This window comes from Nyctereutes procyonoides, unplaced genomic scaffold, assembly GCF_905146905.1.
Source record: "Nyctereutes procyonoides isolate TBG_1078 unplaced genomic scaffold, NYPRO_anot_genome, whole genome shotgun sequence".
NCBI classification, from domain to species: Eukaryota; Metazoa; Chordata; class Mammalia; order Carnivora; family Canidae; genus Nyctereutes; species Nyctereutes procyonoides.
The window spans coordinates 86295399-86308124 of NW_026575125.1; the positions used below are offsets into that span (position 1 = coordinate 86295399).

At 42.8% G+C, this 12726-nt stretch overlaps 1 protein-coding gene and 1 pseudogene across 1 annotated transcript; both read right to left on the bottom strand.

Annotated features, from left to right (window-relative positions):
- Nucleotides 1-3935: 3935 nt before the first annotated feature.
- LOC129518696 (glutamine synthetase-like) lies at nt 3936-5067 on the bottom strand (annotated as a pseudogene).
- A 6277-nt stretch (nt 5068-11344) lies between these two features.
- LOC129518382 (60S ribosomal protein L7-like) lies at nt 11345-12159 on the bottom strand. Its single transcript, XM_055338502.1, has one exon. It carries the CDS (start codon nt 12137-12139, stop codon nt 11402-11404), a length of 738 nt encoding a protein of 245 aa, XP_055194477.1. The 5' UTR covers nt 12140-12159; the 3' UTR covers nt 11345-11401.
- Between the last annotated feature and the right edge of the window lie 567 nt (nt 12160-12726).

Genomic DNA, 12726 nt, shown 5'->3' on the forward strand with positions numbered 1-12726 from the left:
ACCTTGCACAGACTAAGTATCCAGTAAATTCTTCTTGAGTGAATGCTGAAAACATCACACAGTTTTTATAGAAATCATTTCATTCAGTCTGGGCCAAAACAGTTGACATTTGTATGAGACACTAACAGACAAATGCTTATGGGCTGTCCCAGCAAGATATATCAATGGCACATCCTGTCTGAGCACCAAAGAGCAGCCCCTTTCAGTATTGTGTGAAGAAGCTGGCTTTGCTAGGAATGGTGAAAGAGAAAGAGGAGGTTTCATATCCTAGGGAAGTGTTTGGAACTTAATGAGAAGTGTGGGCTGAGAAAATGACCCTGTTCTTTGAAAAGCAAATGCAGCTACTGAAAGTGAGGCCTAGGCCATGTGTGAGCAACAGGGGCCAGAGATTTGCACAATCTTTTTCCTGGCCTGTGGTGAATTTGGAATCAAACCCACTCAGCATTTTACTCTCTATAGACACAGCACATTTTTTCTCTAAATCCTCACTCTCAGCATGCTTCCTGACCAACATTCCTGATAAAACCAATGAAACCAAATGGGGCTAGATATGAAGTTGGTCTGCTCCCTCTTTCTCATTCCAGCACCAAAACAGTTTGTGCTCTGACTTTCCATTCCTTAAAACTACCGATATTCCAAAAATAAAAAAAATTAAAATTAAAAAAAACTACTGATATTCCAGAAGGATCAGTATTCACTGGGATTCCATATTTTTTTCTGTACTATTTCAAAGATGAATGTACCATGTTTTATGGCAGACCTATTGTAATATTCTCAGTAAGATTCCCGTAAGGGTGAAACATTTTAAAATACAATTTTGGTCATTCAGCTCTTCCTGAATTATGTCTTGCCTAGCTGCAAATCCATCAAAATGCCTAACTGACACTGTATGTGTTTTCAATTTTGTTTGTCTTCTAAATTTGAGAAAGATCCAGACTTTTGCTGCTTTAAGCTAACTATTTTAGGAATGTTGAGCTTTATCATTCAGAGATGATAAAAATGGAATTTTTCTTTAATAGCCTAGAAAACTCAATGGTATTCCTGAGATCTGATTATTGCCCCTTGGGTCAAGAGGTATGGAATAGCTCAATGACATCATACGTGCATGCACACACAGAAAATGCAGTGGAAAGACTTTGTTCTTGAATGAAAGCTATACATGGCTGCCAGACTGATCTTTATTTATACATGTAACCCTTCATTCCTAACCTGACTCTTCCTTTGGAAAAATCAGTGGCCCCAGATACTGTGAACATTATTCAGTTTCATCCCCTAAAACGTTTTTGCTTTCCTAGTATCTGTCCCCTTCCTCCCTAAGACCTGTCTTGCTCTCGGCTAGCTGTCAAATAATCACTGGCAAGGTCTTGGCTGATAAGGTTTAAATGGGTTTCCAACAGTGGTGTGTGTGTGTGTGTGTGTGTGTGTGTGTGTGAGGGGGGGGGAGACTGAGAAAGAGACAGACAGGGAGGGAAAGGGGAAGGAGAGACAGAGGAAGGGAAGTGAGAAAATAGTGGGGGTTGGCTGGGGCAACCATTTTAAAGATCTAGAGAATGAAGCTAGGATATTGTGTTCTGGCTGGGAATTTCTAGTATAAGAAGTTTACTTTTTTGGCTAGCAAGAACTTTAATACTAACCACTTTTCAATACTTTCAGCAATGTTTCTCACTGCAGAATTTCAGGGGAAGTAAATTTGGGGGTGGCTCTATAAGGCAGAGTGACCGCCTCGGTGATGTCATGGGTGAGGTGCTGCTACACAGCATCCCCGGCTCCAATCATTACTCAGAGCTTATTGAATCAGAGACGCAAAGAGTGGGAAACTTTCTTGCCATATCTTATAATCTGGACAGGCCACTATGAGCTCAATTTGCTTCAAAGGTTGGATTTTTTTGGAGCTGTCTTCTTTTCTCTTCTAATACCAACATGTTCTAACATTATCGAAGAGGTAGACTTTGAGGTGAATACAAACCTACATCTACGCTCTCAAATAGCCGCCAAAGACTAATTGACCATACAAATTCCCCTGGAAAAGTAGCTGGATCTTTTATTTATTTTTTTTAAGGAGTTTTACTTTTTTATTTGAGAGTGAGAGAGAAAGCATGAGCAGGAGGAGGGGCAGAGAGAGAGGCAGAATCCCCAGTGAGTGAGGAGCCCAGCCATGGGGGGCTCCATCCCAGGACTCAGGAATCATGCCCTGAGCCAAAGGCAGACACTTAACTGACTGAGCCACCCAGGCACCCCCAACTGGATCTTTTAGATTGTGTTTATTGCCTGACCTCATTTCCAAGTCTCACCTTTTAATCATGCCTGTGATTTAGATGAAGCTTTGGGTTACTCCCCTCTTGTCTGCTCAGACAGTACCAATGCTTTTCCTTTCAGTTCTCTCAACACCAAATGCCCAACTCTCTTGGGGCCTTGGTCGAACCAACCCACTGGGAAGGCACCTTTGCTTTTATTTTTTATTGAAGTGTAATTAACATAAATGTTATATAAGTTTCAGGCATATATCGTATTGGTTTGACAATTCTATACATTACTCAGCACTCACCATAATTAAGTGTAGTTGCCATCCATCACCATACAGCAACGTTATTATAATATTGACTCTATTCTCTAGGCAGTACTATTTTTATTTTTTGCTTTTCAAAAAATTTTAATATATCACAAGGCCTGCTTTAGTGACATGCTAGTCCCATCAGAAAATAATTCCAATAATCCTTTGTCAATAATCCAATAATAACATGCAAGTTGACCAGCCAACTCTTTATTTCTAAACCTCTGTGTACATATGTGTCTTTTAAACCAAAGCCACGGGGCTCAGGTGACTCCTCCTTTTACACCTTGCTTTCCACCTGTTAACTGACCACTGTCTGCCCCCACCTGCAGAAGGGTGGGCAGGGCACATGGAAGCCCTATAGTGGCAGTGAGGGAATACCAAGTCTCCACTCAGTAGGAGATCCTTATTTTCAGACTAGTCACCTCAAATCTGGTTCTCCATGACCAGAATGTTTTCCTCCTTTAGGAAAAAAAATACACATATCTGCACACCCATATATATATATTTTTTGTTTTTACATTTAAATATAAAAATATTACTGTGCTTTGTGTTATAAATGGAGGACCAAGCAATAAGAACTTTTTCTGGGCAGCTCCAGTGGCGCAGCAGTTTAGTGCTGCCTGCAGCCCAGGGTGTGATCCTGGAGACCCTGGATCGAGTCCCATGTTGGGCTCTCTGCGTGGAGCCTGCTTCTCCCTCTGCCTGTGTCTCTGCTTCTCTCTCTCTCTGTGTGTCTCTATGAATAAATAAATAAAATCTTTAAAAAAAAAACTTTTTCTGCTAAGGTGGGTCAATCCATCCTTACGCTGAGCTTGTCTTCAGGTGAGGGCCATCTCGCCCCAGGTAGGGGAAGCCCTGCACCAGGAGGACAGGAGGCATATTCCCGCTTGATTCTCTCATAAGTCTCACTTTTAATAGAAAGTTGTTTATAACTTTATACGAAGTGGAACTTCCCACCAGGAGGGGAAATCCTAACCTAACCCCAGAGTAAGTAACCCTCCCCTGCTCAACACTCAGCTACCTCAAAGAAAGAGCCCTCCCCCTCCCTTCACAAACACTATTCTGTGTTCAGATAGCTACCCCTATTGGACAAACACACCTGATTAAATGGGAACAGTGGTTATGTCTCCCCACCTCCTCTCTACTAATGTACTAGACAGCTTCAGTGACAGGGGAAAAAAAGGGGGGGGCGTGTAAAAAGGATTAAGAATGTAACCCCTCTATCCTGGCCAAAGAAAGCAAGAGAAATTAACTGGGCATAGGCATAAAAAAAGACCTTGATGCCCTTTGAGTTACAGCTATTAGGACAGTCAAGAGAGGGGCAAACACGGAGGCAGGATGGAGACTTAGGAGGGGTTCGATGGCTGCAAGTCTAGTCCACTTAGTTTTTGTACTGGAAGGGTTCATCGCCAGTTTCGTTGAGAAGACATGTGCGGATGAGGGCTTCTGTCATTGAAAAGGGGTTGCAGTTGGCAGAGGGGCAACGGTCTTCAAAGTAACCCTTCTTCTCCTGGCAGACAGTCCAGGGAATGCAGGTGCTAGCACCATGGTTGGCCACGCTGGCGGAAAAGTCGTTGATGTTGGATGTCTCATGGAATCCAGTTAGGTGCTGGGCATTATCCAAGCTTCCCTTGGGATCGCAGCTCAGATGTGGTACTGGTGCCGCTTGCTCAGTTTCTCAATGGACTCCTCAATGTACTTTAGACCATTCTCCTCTCGCATGGTCTTGGTGCTGAAGTTTGTGGCAGCCTGCACCATTCCAGTTTCCAGGAATGGGCTTAGGATCAAAGGTTGCTATCACTCTGAAGTCTTCCATACATGATGCAAGATGAAACAGGCCACCCAGAGATGATCTCCCATGTTGATTCCTTCACAGGGTCCTAACTGGAATTCCCACTAGGCAGGCATGACCTCAGCATTTGTCCCAGCAATCTTGATGCCAGCGTACAAGCAGGTCGGTAGTGAGCCTCCACGATATCCCTGCCATAGGCTTTGTCTGCTCCCACGCCACAGTAGTTTGGACCTTGGGGCCCAGGGAAGCCACTGGAAGGCCAACAAAAAGGGTGCCCATCTGTGCCCATGACAGTATATTCCTGCTCCATTCCAAACCAAGGGTGCTGGTTGCTCACCATGTCCATTATCTGTTTACAGGTATGCCTTGAATTGGTTTCTGCCGGCTTACTGTTGTATTTGAAGACTTCACAGAACACCAGCTTGTTGGAGTCCTTGCAGAAAGGGTCGCGAATCATGGCAGCAGGGACAAGATACATGTCACTGTTGGAGCCTTCAGATTTAAAGGTGCTAGAGCCATCAAAATTCCATTCAGGCAACTCTTCTACACCCGTGGGCTCACTGTCCAAGGTCCAGGTCTTGCAACATAATCTTTCTCCAGTCCAGTCAATCCAAATATACATAGCTTGCACTTTCTCGCCCTGAGGCAGGGACATGTACACCTGCTTGATGCCTTTGTTCAAGTGGGAACTCGCGGAGGTGGCCATGGTGGAAGTTGTTCTGGGCGGCTAGCAGGCTAGCAGGAGCAGGGCGGGCAGGCCGCGAGAGCGGGGTGTGGAGAGGAGAGGCCCGGTGTGCTGCTCAGAAGCTCCGCTCTACTCCCATTCTCAGCCTTGCCGATTTATTTATTTTATAATAAAAGTTTATATCTCTTAATCCCCTTTATTGATTTTACCCCTCTTCCCACCCCTTCCTCTCTGGCAACCAGCAGTTTGTATTTAAGAGTCTGTTGTTTGTTTTGTTTTTTTAGATTCCACGTATAAGTGAGATCATATGATATTTGTCTTTCTCTGATTTATTTATTTCAACTTAGTATAATACCCCCTGAGTCCATCCATGTTGTCACAAATGGTAAGATCTTATTCTTTTTTATGGCTGAGTAATATTTCACTGTGTGTGTGTGTTGTGTATGTGTTTTATCCATTCATGTATGGATGGACACTTGGGCTGCTTCTATACCTTGGCTATTTTTGTAAATAATACTGCAATACACATAGGGGTTAAGAGCACCTTTGCTTTAGGTATCAGGCCTATTTGTGGTAACATTTTGTGATTTACAATACTTTTCCTTGTGTAGTCTTTCATCTTATGGGACAGACACAAGCATAAGGGTAGATGAGCCTTTCCCAACAGTTGAAGTTTGACTCCCTCCTGAAGTCAAAAAATCCTTCCAAAACTTAATAGTTCCTGTTTTCTGCTCCTGCCTGCTTTTGCTAATATATCTCCAGAGAAAGACTGTTGATCTTCAAGAAGTGCCATTTTAGGGGCACCTGGGGGGCTCAGCCCATTAGGCGTCTGCCTTTGGCTCAGGTTGTGATCCTGGGGAGCCTGCTTCTCCCTGTCCCTCTGCCCCTCCCCCACTTGTGTTTTCTCTCTCTCAAATAAATAAATAAAATCTTTTTTTTTTTATAAATTAATTTTTATTGGTGTTCAATTTACCAACATACAGAATAACACCCAGTGCTCATCCCGTCAAGTGTCCCCCTCCGTGCCCGTCACCCATTCACCCCCACCCCCCGCCCTCCTCCCCTTCCACCACCCCTAGTTCATTTCCCAGAGTTAGAAGTCTTTATGTTCTGTGTCCCTTTCTGATATCTCCCACACATTTCTTCTCCCTTCCCTTATATTCCCCTTCACTATTATTCATATTCCCCAAATGAGTGAGAACATACACTGTTTGTCCTTCTCCGATTGACTTACTTCACTCAGCATAATACCCTCCAGTTCCATCCACGTTGAAGCAAATGGTGGGTATTTGTTGTTTCTAATGGCTGAGTAATATTCCATTGTATACATAAACCACATCTTCTTTATCCATTCATCTTTCGATGGGCACCGAGGCTCCTTCCACAGTTTGGCTATTGTGGACATGGCTGCTAGAAACATCGGGGTGCAGGTGCCCCGGCGTTTCATTGCATCTGAATCTTCGGGGTAAATCCCTAACAGTGCAATTGCTGGGTCGTAGGGCAGGTCTATTTTTAATTCTTTGAGGAACCTCCACACAGTTTTCCAGAGTGGCTGCACCAGTTCACATTCCCACCAACAGTGTAAGAGGGTTCCCTTTTCTCCACATCCTCTCCAACATTTGTGGTTTCCTGCCTTGTTAATTTTCCCCATTCTCACTAGTGTGAGGTGGTATCTCATTGTGGTTTTGATTTGTATTTCCCTGATGGCAAGTGATGCAGAGCATTTTCTCATGTGCATGTTGGCCATGTCTATGTCTTCCTCTGTGAGATTTCTCTTCATGTCTTTTGCCCATTTCATGATTGGATTGTTTGTTTCTTTGGTGTTGAGTTTAATAAGTTCTTTATAGATTTTGGAAACTAGCCCTTTATCTGATATATCCACGAAAACAAAAGAAACAAAAGCAAAAATGAACTATTGGGACTTCATCAAGATAAGAAGCTTTTGCACAGCAAAGGATACAGTCAACAAAACTCAAAGACAACCTACAGAATGGGAGAAGATATTTGCAAATAAATAAAATCTTAAAAAAAAAAAAAAAACAGTGTCGGGCAGCCCCCGTGGCGCAGCGGTTTAGCGCCGCCTGCAGCCCAGGGCGTGATCCTGGAGACCCTGGATCAAGTCTCACGTCAGGCTCCCGGCATGGAGCCTGCTTCTCCCTCTGCCTGTGTCTCTGCCTCTCTCTGTGTGTGTCTCTATGAATAAATAAATAAAATCTTTAAAAAAAAACAAAAAACAGTGTCATTTTGGATAATGGAACATTGGATGGGGAGAAAGGGGCAGCAGAGACCCTTTTAGCACCCCTCAGTCATACAGTATAAGTGTCTAACACTTCATATCCTCAAAAGCCACATGCACAGTGAAGAGAAAGGGAGCTTCATTGCTACCACACCATTCTTACCCTGCCTGTATATCCTAACAGTTGGGGGTACTTTATTTTTTTTAAGATTTTATTTATTTATTTATTTGACAGATACAGAGTGCACAAGCAGGGAGCAGCAGGCAGAGACAGAGGGCTGAGCAGGGAGCCTGACCAGGGCTTGGTCCAGGACCCCAAGATCATGACCTGAGCTGAAGGCAGACGCTTAACTAACTGAGCCATCCAGGCACCCCTTGGAAGTGCTTTAAAAACACTGCTGCCTGTGTCCCACCCCAAGAGATTCTAATTTAATTGGTCTTGTGTGCAGCCTGGGCAGCCAGATTTTTTGGAAGTACCCCCTCCCAGGTGATTTTATTGGTAGCCGGAATCTACAACTACTGTGTTACAGTGTGAAGAGTCCTTTGCTTGCTGACAGATGGCATCCTGTGAGAGGATCCCACTAGCAATCTATTGATGTAATATTAGGGTTTGATGGAGTTTTCCTCTTTCAAAAATCATCTTTGGAAGAAAAAAAACAGGTGAGGGCCAGAAATGATGATCAATACTCATCAAGTTGAATTCTGATACTAAACCTTCTTCTGATTGAACCTCAACAAATACTAGTAATATTAGCTTTTGTTCTTCAGCATTAGTTATTAATCTCCAGATAATACCTAAGGCTAGAGTATTGCTGTTGCCTGGGACTGAAGGGATTCCCAGTAAGTGGAATTTCAGTTTTCAATATGAGCGTTCTGGGGAAACTGCGATGAGCAGGTCACTTTAGGTACATAAGAGAAGAGGGTATAAACCATATAATTATTTGCACTCATACCCTGAGGAAAACAAATTGGGAAAATGTTCAATATGGAAGTCAGGCTTTTTGCAAAAATCTACCTCTTTTAGGGATAATTGCAGTTATTCTGTTTTATTTTGCTGGTACAGTCCTCCAAAGAAGTTCACTATAACCATTGTAACAAAAATAGCAAATACAAAACAAAGCAACAAACTAAAGAAACCCACCAAAGCTCCATAGTCACCAAGGACTTTTTAACCTGTATTTGTGTACCTTGGGAGTTTGGCTCCTGCCTAGTGATTGTCGAGAGGCACTTGGGCAGTTGGTGTGATGGATGGTGTCAGCACAGAAGTCCTATTGTGATATAAAGCCCAGAAAGAATCCATCTCATCATGGGGACGTTGTGTGGAAATAGAGAATGGATCCATAACTGGCCATCACACAAAAGCTTTTCAGTTGGAAGGTACCCATGAGTGGTAAAACATGTCATGTTGGTATGTCCACATCTGATGCGCCTGACTCAAATCTGTTTTCTATAGGACAAAGCTATTCTGTTATTCTTGGATGGAAAAGGTTTAGAGTTGACAGATGGATCCTACATAAACTTAGGAGGTATGCAGATTTTAGGGTACTAACAAAGGCATTTTTAGGACAAATTACTCATAATAGTTATATGGGTTTTATGGTAGTTTGTGTGTTTTGAATACAAAGTGGCAATGTATATAGTGATTTAAAGTTGATTTGGGGGGATCCCCGGGTAGCTCAGCCGTTTAGCACCTGCCTTTGGCCCAGGGTGTGATCCTGGAGTCCCGGGTTCGAGTCCCACATCGGGCTCCCTGCATGGGGCCTGCTTCTCCCTCTGCCTGTGTCTTTGCCTCTCTCTTTCTCTCTGTGTCTCTCATGAATGAATAAATAAAATCTTTTTTAAAAATTTGACTTTGGAATCAGGCAGATGGGTTCAAAATCTGGTTCTTCTTCAGACCTTGTCATGTGACCCTGGGCAAGTTATTTAACCTCCCCAATTTTCCATTTCCTTATATTTATAGTAGAGAGACTTATACCTATCGTTTTGTGTAATTCACACAACAATCCAGCAAGGGAGGTATAGTTCTCCCTAATGTCAATGGGTTTCTCCACCTTGACACTGTTGACATTTCGGGTGGCATAATACTTTATTGTGGGAGCCTGTCCTGTGCACTGTAGGATTATGTAGCAACATCACGGGCCTCTATCCACAACTACCCCCTCCAAATTGTGACAATCAAAAATATCTTCAGACATTGCCAAAAGTCCCCAGGGCGAGGGGTGCTGGTGGTGGTGGTGGTGGTAGTAGGAATACATGCCCTGGTGGGAATCTACTGAGTATAAAGTGGAACAAGTGTCAGACCTGGCATAAGTAGGCACTCATTAAGTGATATCTATTATGATCATTAATACTATATCAAAATTAGAACTTTTATTATTGATGCCAAACCTTAAAGCTATGTCAGTATATTTAATTATATCTAAGAATAACCTCTCAGACTTCTTCTTTTAAAAAAAAAGATTTATTTATTTATTTTGACATAGAGAGAAAGAGAGAGAGAGAGAGCAGGGGAAGGGGCAGAGGGAGAGAATCTTCAAGCAGACTCCCTGCTTAGCATGGATCCCGACACAGGGCTTGATCTCAGGACCCTGAGGTCATGATCTGAGCTGAAACCAAGAGCTGGACACTTAACAATTGAGCCCCCCCAGGCACTCCAGACTTAGTCTTTTAGACTGTGTAAACCAGTCTTATTATGCTAAGAGGATCATGAGAAAATATTACTTTTCTACCTCATATCTCCAGCATCTTCTAGTCCTGCAACTCTAAGATGTTTTAGATTTACTGATGTGTTGTACAACCACTTAAATATCCACAAATACTACTTAAAAGTAGCTCACTTGTAAGTGAATAATTGTCAGGAATGGTGACATTTGCAACTTTGAGGCATTTAAGGCACAACTCTTTCTTCCATCTAATTTGTTTTCCCTTTCCTCACATGCACGCTCTGCAGAAACCTCAACTCCTACTTCACTAATAAGTTTTGGCCATCCAGTGCAAGCTTCCTCTGCTACCAATAGCCCATCTCCCACTCTTTGTCCTATCATTCTTGTTCTTATTAAAGGAAGAAGAGTCTGGGACACCTGGGTGGCTTAGTGGTTGAGCGTCTGCTTTTGGCTCAGAGCATGATCCCAGGGTCCTGGGATCGAGTCCTGCTTTGGGCTCCCTGCAAGGAGCCTGCTTCTCCCTCTGTCTATGTCTCTGCCACTCTCTCTTTGTCTCATGAATAAATTAAAAATATAAAAAAATAATGAAATAAAAATAAAAGAAGAAGAGTCTCCTCGATGAGTCTTCACTCTTGTGCTACCCTGTTTCTGGAAAGACCTTGCAGTAGCATTTATGGCTTCCTTAGTCACATCTGCACTGTATTCCTCTCTGTTGGCTCCCCCCCCCCCATCAATCATCCAATGAGATAGGCTTCCTCCATTAGAAAAGCCCTTTGCTACTGACTTCTGAAATTGCAGTCTTATTTCTTTGCTGGGACACACATGCTTCCTTCCCAGGTTTTTTTTTTTTTTTTTTGATGTTTTGTTTTGTTTTTGTCAAATCTCCTTTGTTTGATCAGCCCTTAAATGTTTGTATTGTTCAGTGTTCTGTCTTCAGATCTCTCATCTCACACTACACCAACTTACTTTACTCTCACCTAGGGATATCTCATTTTCTCTCAAGGATTCAATTACCAACTACTTGCTATTGTCCCCCAAATCTCTAACTCTGAACTAAATCTCCCTCCTGAACTTGAGATACAGTTAGCCAATTGCCTACCACATACCACCACTACGATGTCCAGTGGGCACCTTAAAATCAATATGTTCAGGAGCACTTGGGTGGCTTAGTGGTTGAGCATCTGCCTCCGGCTCAGGAAATGACCCCGGGATCAAGTTCCACATCGGGTTCCCTGCGAAGAGCCTGCTTCTCCCTCTGCCTATGTCTCTGCCTCTCTCACTCTGTCTCTCATGAATGAATAAATAAAATCTTAAAATAAAATAAATAAAATAAAATAAAATAAACATGTTCAAAATGGAACTTATCATATTATATTCTCAAAACTACTCCTCATCCAGTGTATTTTATTTTCCATTTGAAAGTAGTCATTTATTAACTGACCAGATTACAAAAATAATCATGGTAGATACCTTAGTTCATCCTTCTAATAAGCCTATTGATCTGGTCTTCCCTGTTGCCAGCATCTCCACCTTCTACAAAATGGGTGGTCTTTTTCTTCATTCCGCTGCGTGGAGAAGATAATTTGAAGGGCCATAAAAAGTTGTTGGCTTCTTTGAAACGTTTTCCAACAATATAGATCTCATGAATCAGATCCTCCATGCAGATGATGCCATATTTACCAAGAGACCGAGCAATCAATGTCAGGGCAATTCGCTTCTTGTTGATCTTGCCATAACCACGCTTGTAGATCAATTCATTCACTGACTTCAGGTTTGGGTACCCCCATGCTGTATATGGTTCCACAATTCTTAGCATGTTAACTGAAGCCTTGTTGAGCTTAACAAAGGTGCCATTGAAGATCTGGCGAAGGCGAAGAAGCTGCAACACCTTTCGAACCTTTGGGCTCACACCATTGATACCTCTGATCCTGATGACAAATGCCAACTTGGGTTCTGCAGGCACGTAGGAGTTGCCGGCTTTTCTCGCCATCCTCGCCATGCGAATCTCAGTTCTGTACATCTGCCTGTATTCCTTGTGGTAATGCTTAGCCTTTTCATAGATAAGCTTCCTCCTTGCCTTTCGAAGCATCTTTTGGGCAAACTTTTTTCTCAGACGCTTGATCTTCAACTCCATGAAGTTCCTTTGCTTTTTCTTAAGGGTTTCCGGCACAGCAGGAACCTTCTTCTTCTTCTCTTCTGCACCCTCCATGGTTCCAGCCAGAAAAAGAGGAAGTTCCAGTGTATTTTATATCAGCATCCATCCACTCAGTTGTCCTGGCCAAAAATATTGGCGTCATTCTTGGTTCTTCTCTTTCCCAAAATCTCCCACACCAACTAGTCAGCAAGAACTGTCAGTGCTACTTTCGACATATTTATTGAGTCCACCCACTCCTCTCCGTTCCTATTAACACCATCATCTCTCTCTTAAACTGCCCAAATAGCCTCATTATTGGTCAACCTGACCTTAATCTTGCCCCAGTGTACATGCAGTCAGAGAGATCTTTTTTTTTCTTCAGAGGGATCTTTCTGAAGCAAAATTGATTGTATCATTCTCCTGCTAAAACCCTTCTGCAGTTTCCCAATACCAATCTGGATTAAATTCAAAGTCTTTGATGCGGCTTTATAACATTCTTGCGGCTCTATAACATTCTTCATCAGCTGACCCCTGCTGACCTCTTCAACAATCTCTCTACAAAATCTCTATTTCTTTCAGTTGTGTGGTCATACTTCCTTTTCTCTCTGGATCACCACATTGGGTATTTCCCGCTCAGGTCGCCCCTTGCCTCTCATTTAGCT

Excerpts from the sequence above, each read along its gene's own strand:
- LOC129518382 (XM_055338502.1), bottom strand. The coding sequence starts at position 12,139 with ATGGAGGGTGCAGAAGAGAAGAAGAAGAAGGTTCCTGCTGTGCCGGAA.